Genomic DNA, 13,097 nt, shown 5'->3' on the forward strand with positions numbered 1-13,097 from the left:
GCCTGCTCTCCACCCACTTCGCCGCCCGCGGACCTGCTCACTACCCCACCCCTCATTGGCTCCCCGCCCACTGACCTGCCCACTGCCCCCCCCCTCACTGGCTCCCCGTCCCCTGCCGGCCCCCAGGGTTTGAAGCTGGGGACGACCCCTGACGAGGGGTACAGGAGCTCCAGCACCACTCCCGGGACACCAGGCTGCCTGATGCCCGGCCCTGGGTTACCAGCTCCCGCCCTGGGGGAGAGCAAGGGGTCAGCACAGCCCACAGACACGACCTGGCCCCTCCAGTGGCTCCTTCACCAGGACAGCGAGCCCGTGTGGCTCAGCAAAGCTGCCTGCGACCAGGCAGAGCGACGCTACCAACAGGCCAAGGCTCAGAGTGTTGCCGCGGGGTTCCAGGAGCTCACTCCCAAACAGCCAGTGGGCACCACTGAGGTGGCAGAGCGCCCTGGGCTACTCAATAAGTAGGCTTGCATGGTGTGAAACATGGGTGAACCTTTTCAGCTTTGTACACAATGTCAGGGAGACACTCTGAGCAGTGCCTCGGGATGGCGTGACTGCATGTTGAGAGTTTGAGCTTACTGTCTAGGCTGATGCTCCAGGGGCTTTTGGGGGAGGGAGGACATGAGAGATTGTCGGAGGTGCCGTCCGTAAGACATTCAACTAGTGGTGACCAGCTTCTTTGGTTGGTCCATAAAATGAATTTCATGATGGAATATTCCTTAATTCACAGGATAAATCTATGCTATTTTGTTGTTTCTATGATTAGTTTGTTGGGCCAACCCAAAAGGTTGCGATGAAGCCATTCGTAGCCTCGAGTCATTCTCAAACCGTGAAGCATTTTGACGTGAAGCACCATAAAGTTGCAGACTTATTCCTTTGTTCAGTGTGGGTTTCAGTCTGAGGTTGCTTGATACAGCAAAGAATATTTTGTGTGCTTAAATGTGACCTACAGCCTTCATTCAGTAATTTTTTTTAAGTGACTCCAGCCACTGTGTCCCTGACTTCTGGAGTTCCCTGTCTCAATCCCTCTGCTTCCCCCCCTCTCCCCCACCCCCCGTCATCATCTTCCACCTGAAGACCTACCTCGCCTCTGGTCACCTTCCCTCTGCCTGCCGTCCACCCCTGCAGACATTGTCTATCCTGTGTGCTGGTTGGCGGGCGGGCAATGTATAAATAAATGCAAGTTGGTGTTGATATGGCCATTTTGTCCTGAGCTTCAAGTGCCTCAGGAAGAGTTGCCGGTTCCTGTAAATTCATGGTTTGTGGTAATGGGCAGATACGATGTCCTCGCCTTCCAGCCACACTTTTTCTTTTCCCCCCCCCCACTAACTGTTCTAATATAAACGGACAAAGAGGTCTCATGGAGCTGTCTGTCTGTCTGTCCATCCTGGTGAGCTATGGAACAAGAGCTTTGTGTTTGTGTGCAGTGATCTGAGCTAACCCTCAATCTCATAGAACTCCATTTAAGACTGCAGCGCTACCACACAGTCTGCTTAATCTCACTATTGTAAATGTTAAGCTTTGGGATGTCTCCTGACATGAAAGGCATTGTATTGTATTGATGCGAGCTGTGGGGTAGGGTGGGATGGGGCGGCGGGGTGGGAGGGGGTGGGGGGGGAGAGAAGAAAGTCAGAGCGATTTGCCACAGTTATTGCTTGAAACCACTCCTCAAGCAAAGGGCCTGACTTTTACATTTTCACTTGTGATGGGTTACTGTCACATACAGTAACCCACCACAGCGCTGAAGTGTTTCCAAACCAACATCAGAGTTCCACGTACGTGTGCCAACTACACACGCTTACTAATTCCAAGGGTATTAGGCGCAGGTCGGCAAGAGACATGGCTTGGGGACGTCAGAGTGTGCGTTGGGGGCAACTGCCGGAATCGTAACCAGCTAAACCGATTAGCTTGCCATTGAGAGCAGCGCTGTCTGGCAAGCTTCCCGTTGCTTGTCCAGCTAGGACCACCCTACCTACCTGTTAGGGCTTTGGCTTGCACGGTTAACAGGAGCTGAGTGGGAAGAGTCCCTGCCCCCAATGACCTGACCAGACAGACTGAATATAGTTGTAATTGGAGCAGGAGGCAGCAGTGGCTCATGTACAACAAACTGAGCATCTGTCTTGTCTCATGTAGGGGGAGGGGAGAGTTGGAAGGAAAGTGATCGTCAGCAAAGTGTCTGTCTGCCTGTCTGTGTCAGTCTGGCTGGGAAAGAAAAGCGAGTTTCTCTCTCCCGATGTCCTGTATGATAATAGCCCAAGATAATTCACTTGGCATTACTGTTTGCATATTGTCTGCCATGTTTGCCTACAAAACAGCCACTACACTTCACTACACTACAGTTAATCCTGTAAAGAGCTTTGGGTCGTCTTCCTGATGTGAAATGTGCGATATCAATTAGAAGGATAGAGACGATTTATAAGACAAGGTTCTCCTTTGCGATGGTTATGTAAAGAGAGAAATAGGTGCTCACTATTGTGCTTGTTGTCTAACCCGCTTCACAGAACCATGGCAGGCGAGGGTTTGGCCCAGGAGAAAGTCTGGTTTGACAAATACAAGTACGACAACGCTGAGAGGCAGTTCTACGAGAATCTGAACAGATCCGTCTCCGTCAGCAAGTGTCCTGCGGGAGCTCAGGTACAGCACTGGGGGAAGGGGTGGGGGGTGGGGGCAAGGGGCTGTACTGCCGGGGTGGTGGGGGGGGTGGGCGCGATACAGCAGTCGGTTAACTAAGTCACCTGCCTTCCAGCCACAGCCGTCAACAATGCGTGCAGACCAGTTCACTGGGGCTAGGGAGTCATTCCACTCGGCTTCTGTCAACCCTGCAAGCCAAAGCTCTTAACGGGTAGGGTGGTCCGAGCTGGACAAACAGCGGGAAAGCTTGCCAGACAGCAATATCAATGGCAAGCTACGTGGTTTTAGCTAGTCAGACTCCCATCAGTTACCCCAACCCACAGTCTGGGCTCCTCGGTAGAAGGGGGAGTGATTTCTCGAGATTACTGGTGAAGGCTACAGGCAGTTCTGGTCTCAACACTTATGTCAGTGGAGGCGATGGCCGGAGAGGCCGGAGATTGTAATTTGAGCGCTGCAGCCCCTGTCTATTTGCTGGGTGGGGAATGCACTCTGATTTACCTTCTGCTCTTTATCCTCTAAATCAGTTCCTCTCCCTCCCTCTCCCCGCCCCTTGCCCCTCCACCCAGAGCCGTTCAGCAGAGTCGAAGGAGTAATTCAGTGTCTTGAGTGTGAGGTCAGTCGAGACGCTGTGAGAGTGTGTGCAGCCGACTTTAAGATGTTAGTTGCACAAGGTGGTCACTGAGTCTGATCGGGGTGGGGGGGGGGGGCGCGGGTGAGAGGAGAGACGAGTATAGCGCTTTCACATGAGGTGCTGCTTTCGGCTGCCTCCCCCTCCCCCCCCCCCACCAGCCGCCATCTTACTTATTATTGACAAATTGTCATCCATGTATTGGCTGTGAAAACGCTTAGCCCACTGGTGACTTGCGCTGGTAGTCAGACACACTCACCACAAAGCTTTCTCTTCCCTTCATCTCCCCCTTTTCTCCTCCCCCCCCCCCACATATACACAATCACACACATACACTCATCTCCACTCCCCCACCCCCCACACACACAAACGTACATAGTTACCCACACACACTCCTCACCCCCCCTACACACACACTCACACACATACGCATGCACGAGCACACGTACATTCGCGCACACACCCACACTGAGGGATTATGGAGGTTTGTGTTGGTGGAGGGGGCGGTTGCGGGGGGCGCGGGTGTTGGGGTGTATGTGCGATGGGGGTGTGTGTGTTGGGGAGAGTTTCGGGGATTTCCCTCTCTCTTTCCCTCTCTCTTTCCCTCTCCCGCTGCTTCTCTTTCCCCTTTTCTCCCCTCCCCTCAGTCTATTTCCTCTTGTATTTCCTGACAGTTCTGTTCTGCACCTCTGTGTAAAGTAAGTTCAGTCTCGAGTTGCGATGATGACAGTATCTGCACAAATGCTGACTTGTTTCATGGTAAAATCTTTTCCAAATATTTTAGAAGTTTAGAACCTCTGGACAACAGCACAGTTGTTAACAGCACAGTTTAGGCTGCAGAGGAGATCAATACTCGAATGGTTATAACAGAAGGAGGAAGGAGGCGCAGGGCAGGGTCAGGGTTTGCCTAGAGAGTGAGTAAACCATTCATTGATTCAAGGTGAAGCGAGTGAGGGGTGGGGCAAATGTGCTCTCTACCCTGTTCGACCTATTTGGGGCTTCGGTCCACAGATAAATTGCCACTGGTCTCGGAGCCTAGTATAAACATCTCATCTGAAAGATGGTCCCAGATTAATAATAATATTCCTTGCATTTAATATAGCGCCTTATCACGTCTTCGAGATGTCTCAAAGCGGCACTTCACAGAATATACTGTAAAGTCAATTGACCAATTGTGCACAGCAGTGTCCCACAAGCGGTTGTGCCTTGACGTGACCAATTTTTTTTTTATTGATTATTTTGAAGGAATTATTATCCCCAGAAAAGCGACCCGCCTGTCGACTAACAACTAGGTTCTTACTTACTGCTATGTGAACAGAGGCAAGTGGAGTAAGAAACTTGCCCAACATTTCGCCCTGCCGGGAATTGAACCCAGGTCTCTCGCTTGCGAGGCGAGTGCTCTAACCACTGCTCTCCCCCATTCCCCCATCGCCACCCGGATATTGGAGTGTCAGCCTAGACTGAGCTCAAAGTCCTGACCCAGACAACCTTGTGAACTGAGGCGTGAGTGTTTTGACACCTGGCCTGTGCTCCTTGATGAGATCTCTGTGGTACATGTGTGATTCTCTGTATCTGACCTGAGCTGGCAAAGATTGTTTCCTTGTTTAGTGACTACAGTGACTGTGGTTATAGTGACAGCCTGCCAAGCCTTACAGCCTCTGTAAACACGAGTATAAGAGTGCAACACATTTCACGCTACGGATTGTCAGCCATTTCCTGGCTGGAGCTGAGCGTCTGAGGCCTTCGCAATGCTTGCCACGTTACAGTGTTCCAGCAATTGCGAAGACCCTCGCCTCCAAGCTGGAGAAGCTTTCTACCACCTTGTGGTCTTGGGCTTGAGGGAAGTCTCTTTTTCTCCCCTTCCCCACCCCCCCCCCCCCACCACTCCCCACCAGCCCTGAAATGTTCCCAGGCCTGGAATGATGGTAGAGGTGAGAAGCTGAGCGTGGAGGAGTTGGGCAGTTGTCGGGCAGGGTTTCAGCATCGAGACTAATTTGCTTGCATGTTTGTACTATTCCACGTTGCGATTCCTCGTGGCGGTGTTCGGGTCAAATGTTTGTGGGGATTGGAAGCAGCTATCCGTCCTCACTGCTCCATGTGTGTGAGGGTATGGCCCTGCAACAGGGATAAACCCTCAGTTACCCCTGTAAAGTGTTAGAGGGTTAGAACCCAGATTGGTTCTAACCCTCAGGGATTTTTTCTCTTGTTTCTCTCTCCCCCCCCCCCCCCCCCACCAAACACACACATACACACAACCTGAGATCAAGCTTTTGACTAAATTCTTTCTGCACTACCTAGGAGAATGGAGCGAGTAACATCCTTCGAGACATTGCCAGAGCCAGGGAGAATATCCAGAAATCGCTGGCCGGAGTGAGTACTGCTCCTCGTAGCTGGCTGAGAGACACAAAGCAAACTGTCCACTTAGCTGTCCACCCAGAGACTGACCAAAACAGCAACTCCCAGATTTACTGCCACACTATTCAATGATATTAAATGGTAGCTGGGTGGGGGGGTGGGCGGGAGAGGGAGTGAAGAGATTTGTAGGTGAGAGTGAGAATCTAGCAGCCAGAGGAGACAGGCAGCCAGAGGAGTTTGGCGAGGATGGGTGTTTTGTGTGAGTGAGAATGTGGGCAGTGGTGGAGGGGAGTGAGGTGATTGAGGATTGTGACCAAGGACTGAGATGAGGACTGAGGCAGGCAATTTAGTGAAGAAAGACAGGATGTGAGGGAGGAAAGAGCTGAGGGCCCAGCCAAACGTCACACTTGTGAACTGGTCCAGTGAGGCAGGTGTTGACCAGAGCCAAAAAGGATAGTTTCCATTTTATCCACATTTAGCTGAAGAAAGTTGAGGCCTTTAAGGCCTTGACGTCTGTCAGGCAGGTGACAGGACATCAGTGGACCTGTGATGCAGAGTTGCGATAGAGATACACGTGGGATCTAGCCCTCTATTTGCTTATGGTGTCACCAAGCGGGAGGATGAAGATGAGGGAAATGAGGGACTGAGGATAGAGCCCTGATCAGAGCCTTCTCCTCCCTGGGCCAGGGTTGTTTGGATGTTGGGCGCCTAGTGGGGTATAGGCTGCCGGGGTCTGAGCACCAGCACAATTGTCCCTTTGATCTGCAGCACAGGAAGCCAGACTGCTGCCCTTGCTCAATGTTCATCGGTTTAACCTAGGACATCCTGGGCCACTGAGGCCAATCATCACCGTTTACATTTACATCCTATTTATTATTATACATTTACAGGGAACGTACAGCATGGAAACAGACCCCTTGGCCCAACCTGTCCACTAGGCTTCACCCATTACCCTCTCCCTCATTGAAGGTCTCGCTCCCTCTACACGATCTGACAGAGGGGTGGAATAGAGGGGTGTGAGGGGTGCGGGAGAGGGGGATAGAGGGGTGCGGTGGAGGGGGTTAGAAGAGGGGAATAGACCCCTCTGTTCCCGTCTCCCATGAGCTGTGCCTTTAGGTCAGCTTCCCGTCTGATTTCTGGTTAATGGTCTGTTCACACTGGGAGTGAGCGGGAGTTGTCCTTCAGCACGGTAAGGATTGCTGGGGTCTGTGACGTTTAATCGTGTTGTGGGAAAGGGGAGAAGCCCTGTGAAGTGAACGAACTGAAACCTGTGGCCAGTGGCCAGCTCACTCGAGGGCTTGTGAACCTGTTTCAAGGGTCTTGTCACAATTATCTGGGTGTCTCTTAAACAGAACGTAGCCAAGGTGCTCTCAGTGTGAAATGTGCTGTCAGGGAGCAATGTGGGTCAGGTTTGTGTGGCTGAAGGGGTGGGTTGGGTGGGGGGGGGTGGGGAAGGGAGTGAGAGTTGTCAATCCACCACTCATTGCACTGCACGTGTAAATGTCTCCATAACTAGATCTCATCCATTTGGGAACCTGACGGCAATTCCAAAGGGAGAAACCGGGATAATCCCATCTCCAACCACGTGAGGTTCCACGGCAAAGCCAAGCCTGGATTTCAGACTGCATGTTCCCTGTACCCCACACCCATCACTAACCTCACGCCTTCCATCCCACCCCATTGCCCGCACCCACCCATTGCCCGCCCCACCCCATTGCCCGCGCCCCCCATTGCTTGTCCTGCTGTTTACTAACTCAGGCACGGCTTCACAAGTGAGAAGATTTACTGCATCATTTCGTTGTTGTGACATTGCATTGTGAGTGACGAGAGGCCCGAGGCCCTGTGTCCCAGGTGCTCGGTGGTTGTTGTGTTGCTATAATCCTTCATCTGATGTTTGTTTATGTTCAGCCTGTACGATGCGTGCGGGAACTTTCTGTGTGTGTGTCTATATATATGTGTGTACTGCCTGTACCCAGAGCTCTCTCTCTCTGCTGCCTGTGTAGGGTATTGTGTGTGTGCTATCTGTACGGGGTGTGTGTGTGTTGCCTGTATGGGGTGGGGGCGTGTGTGTGTGCTGCCTGTGGTGTGTGTATGTGTGCTGCCTGTACGGGGGTATGTGTGTTGCCTGTGTGAGGTGTGTGTGGTATGTGTATGCTGCCTTATGGGGTGTGTGTGTGTGTGGGTGCTGCCTGTGCGGGGTGTGTGTGTGTATGTGTGCTGCCTGTACGGGGGTATGTGTGTTGCCTGTGTGAGGTGTGTGTGGTATGTGTATGCTGCCTTATGGTGTGTATGTGTATGCTGCCTTATGGTGTGTGTGTGTGGGTGCTGCCTGTACGGGGGTGTGTGTGTGTGTGTGTGCGCGTGCGCTGCCTGTACCGGTTCCCTTGCCGGGTGGAGTGGGGGCCGAGGGGGTCCCCGGTGCAACCCCATGTGCCAATTCCTGGAGCAGCTGCAGCTCAGCCAGGGTCTGTGGCCGTCAGTCACAGGATGTCGCACCCACTCCAAGGCTGCTGTGGGCCACATGGCTGTGCCATGGGGCTCACTGCAGCGTTTTCAGGGCCAGTTTGGGTAAGTAATCTCTCCTGAAAGGCCTGGTCTCTGAGCCCTATTCCAGCTGCTTCCCCTGATGTGGCCTCACACCACCGGTGACCATTGGGGGTAGGAACAAGATGGGCGGAAACCTTCAAGCCTGTGCTGGTATCTTATTGAATCATGTCTTTTTAACCCTAGTTTCCCACCTTTCTTTCCCACCCCCCCACCCCCAACCCCCTGGCTTCCCGGGTATCTCGTCCTCTCCCGTTGCTGCCCCTCCTCTAAATCGATTGCATCTCGCCGGGAGCTATCGGAAGCAGACCCGTGCACAGTGTGGAGCTGCTCCCGAGTGTCTGTATTCCTTGCTGGACTCCCCAGTGCCAGGGTTTTCCTCTCCCTCCGGCCTCTCTGTGGCTGTCCGCCCAGCACCTGGTTTGGCGCGTGTGTGTGTGTGCGTGCGTGTTGTGTGCTTGTGTGTGCGAGCGAGTGCCTGACCAGTCTGCCTTGTGATTGCAGAGTGCTGTGCAGGGCGCTGATAATGGGGAGCTGTGTAACCGGGTCAGCATCCTAGAGAAGGAGAATGAGGATTTACACAAAGGTACGTACAGCGGGTCGTTTATATTTTCCCAGCCTTTTCTCTCTCTCTCTCTCTCCCCCTCTATCTCACTCTCCTTTTCTCCCTTTCCCTCCTCTCTCTCTCCATCTCTCCCTCTCCTCTCTCTCTCTCGTCCTCTCTCCCTCCCTCCGTCTCTCTCTCTCTCCCTCCGTCTCTCTCCCTCTCTCCTCCTTTCTCTCTCCTCCTCTCTCATCTTGTTTTTGTACAAATCTCAAGGAAGTAAGCTGAACTCGCTCCAAAGTCATACGTTTTGGCAGTACAATGCCAGAATAAAGTCCACCCTCTGTGAGGGTCACTCATGCCAAGTTGCTGATTGATGCCAGCCCAGCCTGGCTCATTGACAAGACCTGGAGGAACAGAGCAGTCACTGAGGACAGGGAGGGAGTCATCCCACTCAGTTCCTGTTCCTGCAGGGGGGAATGTGTTCCTGTGGGTGGTGGGGGGGGGGGGAGACCGTGTGGGTGTACGGATCACTGGTTGAATGTTTTTCCTCTTGCTCAGTGGTGGAAGATCTGCGGTCAGCGCTGGGCAAGCTGGAGTCTCGGCTGTGTGCTGTGGAGAGGTCAGCGGCCGGCACACAGGCCCCCCTCGCCAGGCCGGCTGCCCCCGCACAGCACCGACCCAGTGCGGTGAGTCAACACCAGGGACATGGCGGGTCATTAACTCTGCAAATATGCAGGCAGTCGAACATCTTACCTTCTCCAATCTTTCCCTCAAAATTCTCCTTGTTTATCCTTCCCCCAAGCCCTCCCCCACCTTCCTCTCTGACATCTCCACTCCTCTAGCTTCCCTGTGCCTTTGCTCTGAACGCCTCCTCATCCTAAGCGAATTCAACCTGCACTTCCCTCCCTTGGCTCTATCTCTCCTGACGTTTTCTCTCTCCTCTCACAACCTCTCCCTCCACATCCGCTCTGCCACCCACGTACATTGCCACCTGCTTGATCTGGTGATTATCCGGGGCCTCAGCGTCTCGGACATCATCATCATCACCAGCAAAGCCATCTCAGACCATCTACCTTAACTCCTCAATCGCTCTCTCCGCCACCACCTCCATCTCCTACCTCCACTGAAAAAAATCTCCCCCAATCTCTCCGCTGCCCTGAACTCCTCCCCCTCTGGGCTTTCTCCCACTTATCCTCCTGGGTCACTCTCCTCCACAACTCGCTGTCCGCCGCTCTCGATGCCCTGGATGAGAGCAAACTTTCTACAGTTGAACGTCAACAAGACCGAGGCCCTCCTGATTGGCTTTCGTCAGCGCCTCCACACCTCAGGCAGTGACAGCATCACCATCCAAGGATGCACACTCCACCTCACTGAGCTAATCCAGACACTGGGTGTCTTGTTTCACGCTCAACTGTCCTTCCTTTCTACCCCACATCCATGACATATCCCGCTCTGCCTTTTCCCACCTCAGCAACATCGCCCAACTCTGGCACAGCTTCTCCCCTCAGGCCACTGAAACCCTCATACACGCATTCATCACATCTAGGCTAGACTACGCCAACTCCCTGCATGGAGGGCTGGGGTTGGGAGCTGAAGCTGGGGTTGGAGGTTAGGAGCTGGGACCTAAGCGTCTTGTTTGTCACAGGAGGCCCCAGCAGAAGAGGAGGATGATGATATCGATCTCTTTGGCAGTGATGAAGATGAGGAAGCCTCTCGTATCCGTGAGGAGAGGATACGCCAGTACTCGCAGAGGAAATCCAAGAAACCCGCCCTCATCGCTAAGTCCTCCATCCTCCTGGATGTGAAGCCCGTAAGATTCTCTTTACTGCCCCTGCAAATCTGGAAATAGTGGTGGTGCTCAGAATGGGACCATCTCAGTGAAGGAAGCGCCCTTTGGGTGCTACCATTAATCAGAAACTGGAGGGAGGGAAATAGCCTCTGAGTGAAGATATTTGCATTTAATCATTCCCCCAGTGTACAATGCTGAGTCCCTACCCCCGGTGGGTAATGTGTGTAAATGGTTGAAATCGGGTGTAAGGGCTGTGTTTGTGCCCTTTGCCCCCCGCCATGGGGTGATTAACAATAAATTACATGTGTAAAGCGTGTCCTTTCACGTCGGGAGGATGTCCCAAGGCGCTGGACGGTCAGGGATTTGGACCCTAGCGGGGGGTTTGGGATCAGGGAGAGTGGCCGAAGGCTCGGTCGATGAGGAGGGTCTTGAGGCATGCCTTGAAGGAGGCAAGGGGGGGTGCGAGGCGAAGAGATTCTGGGATGGAGCTCCAAAGGGTGGGGGGCAGAGAAGCTGAAGGCCCGACCTCCAATGTGGGGGGGCAGGGCGGGCCAGGCCGGAGTCTACTGAGCGGTGGGAGAGTACAGGTTGATATGTACCGTTTGCCCCCTGCAGTGGTCTGACGAGACTGACATGGCGAAGCTGGAGGCGTGTGTGCGCTCGGTGCAGGTGGACGGCCTGTTGTGGGGATGCTCCAAACTGCTGCCGGTCGGCTACGGGATCCGAAAGCTGCAGATCCAGTGTGTGGTGGAGGACGACAAAGTGGGCACCGATCTGCTGGAGGAGGAGATCACCAAGTTTGAGGAGTTTGTAAGTATGGCGCTCAATAGCGTCAGCGTCAACCGCTGATCGGAGCCCGTGTCGGCCTGTCACGCCCCCCCCCCCCGGGCCTGCCCCCCCAGGCCTGGCCCCCCCCGTGCCAGCTGGCTCCCCCCCGTGCCTGTGCCAGCCTGGCTCCCCCCCGTGCCTGTGCCAGCCCGCTCCCCCCCCGTGCCTGTGCCAGCCTGGCTCCCCCCCCGTGCCTGTGCCAGCCTGGCTCCCCCCCGTGCCTGTGCCAGCCCGGCTCCCCCCCGTGCCTGTGCCAGCCTGGCTCCCCCCCGTGCCTGTGCCAGCCTGGCTCCCCCCCGTGCCTGTGCCAGCCTGGCTCCCCCCCCGCCGTGCCTGTGCCAGCCTGGCTCCCCCCCGTGCCTGTGCCAGCCTGGCCAGAGGTGGTCGAAGACACGGTCAAAGAGGAAGGTCTTGAGACAGACTTGAAGGATGAGAGAATAAGAGTGAGGTGAAGGAACTCCGAGAAGGAGCCCAGAGAGTGGTGGGCAGGGGGCGAGAAGGATAGTCAGGGACTGTGAGCTGATGCTCCAGCGCAGTGTTGGGTGGAGCTCTCCTCTGAACTCTTAAATGCTTCAAGCATCCTATTAAATTCTCTTAAATCATCCTATGTGAAGGACACTATATAAATGGCAGTTATTGTCCTCTGGATGGGACATTAAACAGCTCATTAAGGAACCCACGAGACTGTTTAAAAAGAGAAGGGTATTTCTCTCTCTCTCTCTCTCTGCCGGTGCCTTGGTCGACAATCCCCCAGATACCAGGGCTCCCTGCCCTGGAACTATCACTACACTCGGTCACTACACACACAGTCACTGCACATAGCTACTCAGGGAAAGGTTTTTGCTGCTCTGAATGCTGTTGTCAAATACAAGGATTACGGTAAAATCCCGACTAGTGGGGACGACGGGGATGTAACTGTTGTCAGAATCGGGTCTTGCGGGAGAGAGGGTGGTGGGGAGAGGTGCTTGGTGATAGTGAGACACATACACACACACACGTATATGCAGGGAACGTGGAGTAATCTCGCTCGCTGCGTGCCAAGCCTGATGGGGGAGCTTATCCGGAGAGAAACCTGAACTGTGTAAACTGGGGGAAGAGGGAGAGCCCAGTGTGTGACCCCCCTCCGTGCACACCGACTGTTACACTCCACTCACGTCTGGTAATGGGGTGGCTCCCAGCTGTGTGAGGGGCGCTGTATAACTGTTAAGTTGTTGTTGCTGTGTCCCCACGGTGTCTCTGCTTTGCTCACTCCAGGTGCAGAGCGTGGACGTGGCGGCTTTTAACAAGATCTGACGGCCGGTGGCTTCGGGAGGAGTTTATAAATAAAGAACTAGTTTTGTGCAGGCGTCTCGCTGTCTCTTTGTGGTCTTATATTCTGGTGCCTGGTGGGTTTCAGAGACCGTCACAGCCAGAGAGAGGCCATTCAGCCTGTGCTGGTATTTACTCCACATCAGCCGCTTTACCCTCCATTTAATATTCCTGCTCTTAAAAGCATTGAGGGCCAATAGGCGGCCCGCGGGTGATTTTATCCGGCCCGACAACATTTGAATTTACGCTCCCTCCTTCCCACCTTGGTGAACAGCCTTCCTGGGAGTGGGGTGGGGGGAGGAGCGGACATTCCGAAGTTGGGAAATGGTTCTTAGCCCGGATAATAATATTCCTTGCCTTTGATATCGCGCCTTATCAAGTCTTCGAGGCGTCTCAAAGCGCTTCACGGAATATGCTGTGAGGTGAATTGACCCTATTTGCCAGTTGGACCACCCTGGTCTACAAAA

At 53.9% G+C, this 13,097-nt stretch overlaps 1 protein-coding gene across 1 annotated transcript; it reads left to right on the top strand.

Annotated features, from left to right (window-relative positions):
* Positions 1 to 2,501: 2,501 nt before the first annotated feature.
* Positions 2,502 to 12,663, top strand: LOC103173198 (elongation factor 1-delta; the record flags this gene model as incomplete). The annotated part of the gene is given in 8 exon segments (XM_042346603.1): positions 2,502 to 2,634; positions 5,558 to 5,629; positions 7,131 to 7,199; positions 8,663 to 8,744; positions 9,264 to 9,391; positions 10,351 to 10,515; positions 11,110 to 11,304; positions 12,577 to 12,663. Coding segments are annotated over 8 exon segments (883 nt in total), but the record flags the coding sequence as incomplete, so codon positions are not given.
* Positions 12,664 to 13,097: the final 434 nt, after the last annotated feature.

The sequence above is a fragment of the Callorhinchus milii genome, unplaced genomic scaffold (genome assembly GCF_018977255.1).
Source record: "Callorhinchus milii isolate IMCB2004 unplaced genomic scaffold, IMCB_Cmil_1.0 Scaffold1111, whole genome shotgun sequence".
NCBI classification, from domain to species: domain Eukaryota; kingdom Metazoa; phylum Chordata; class Chondrichthyes; order Chimaeriformes; family Callorhinchidae; genus Callorhinchus; species Callorhinchus milii.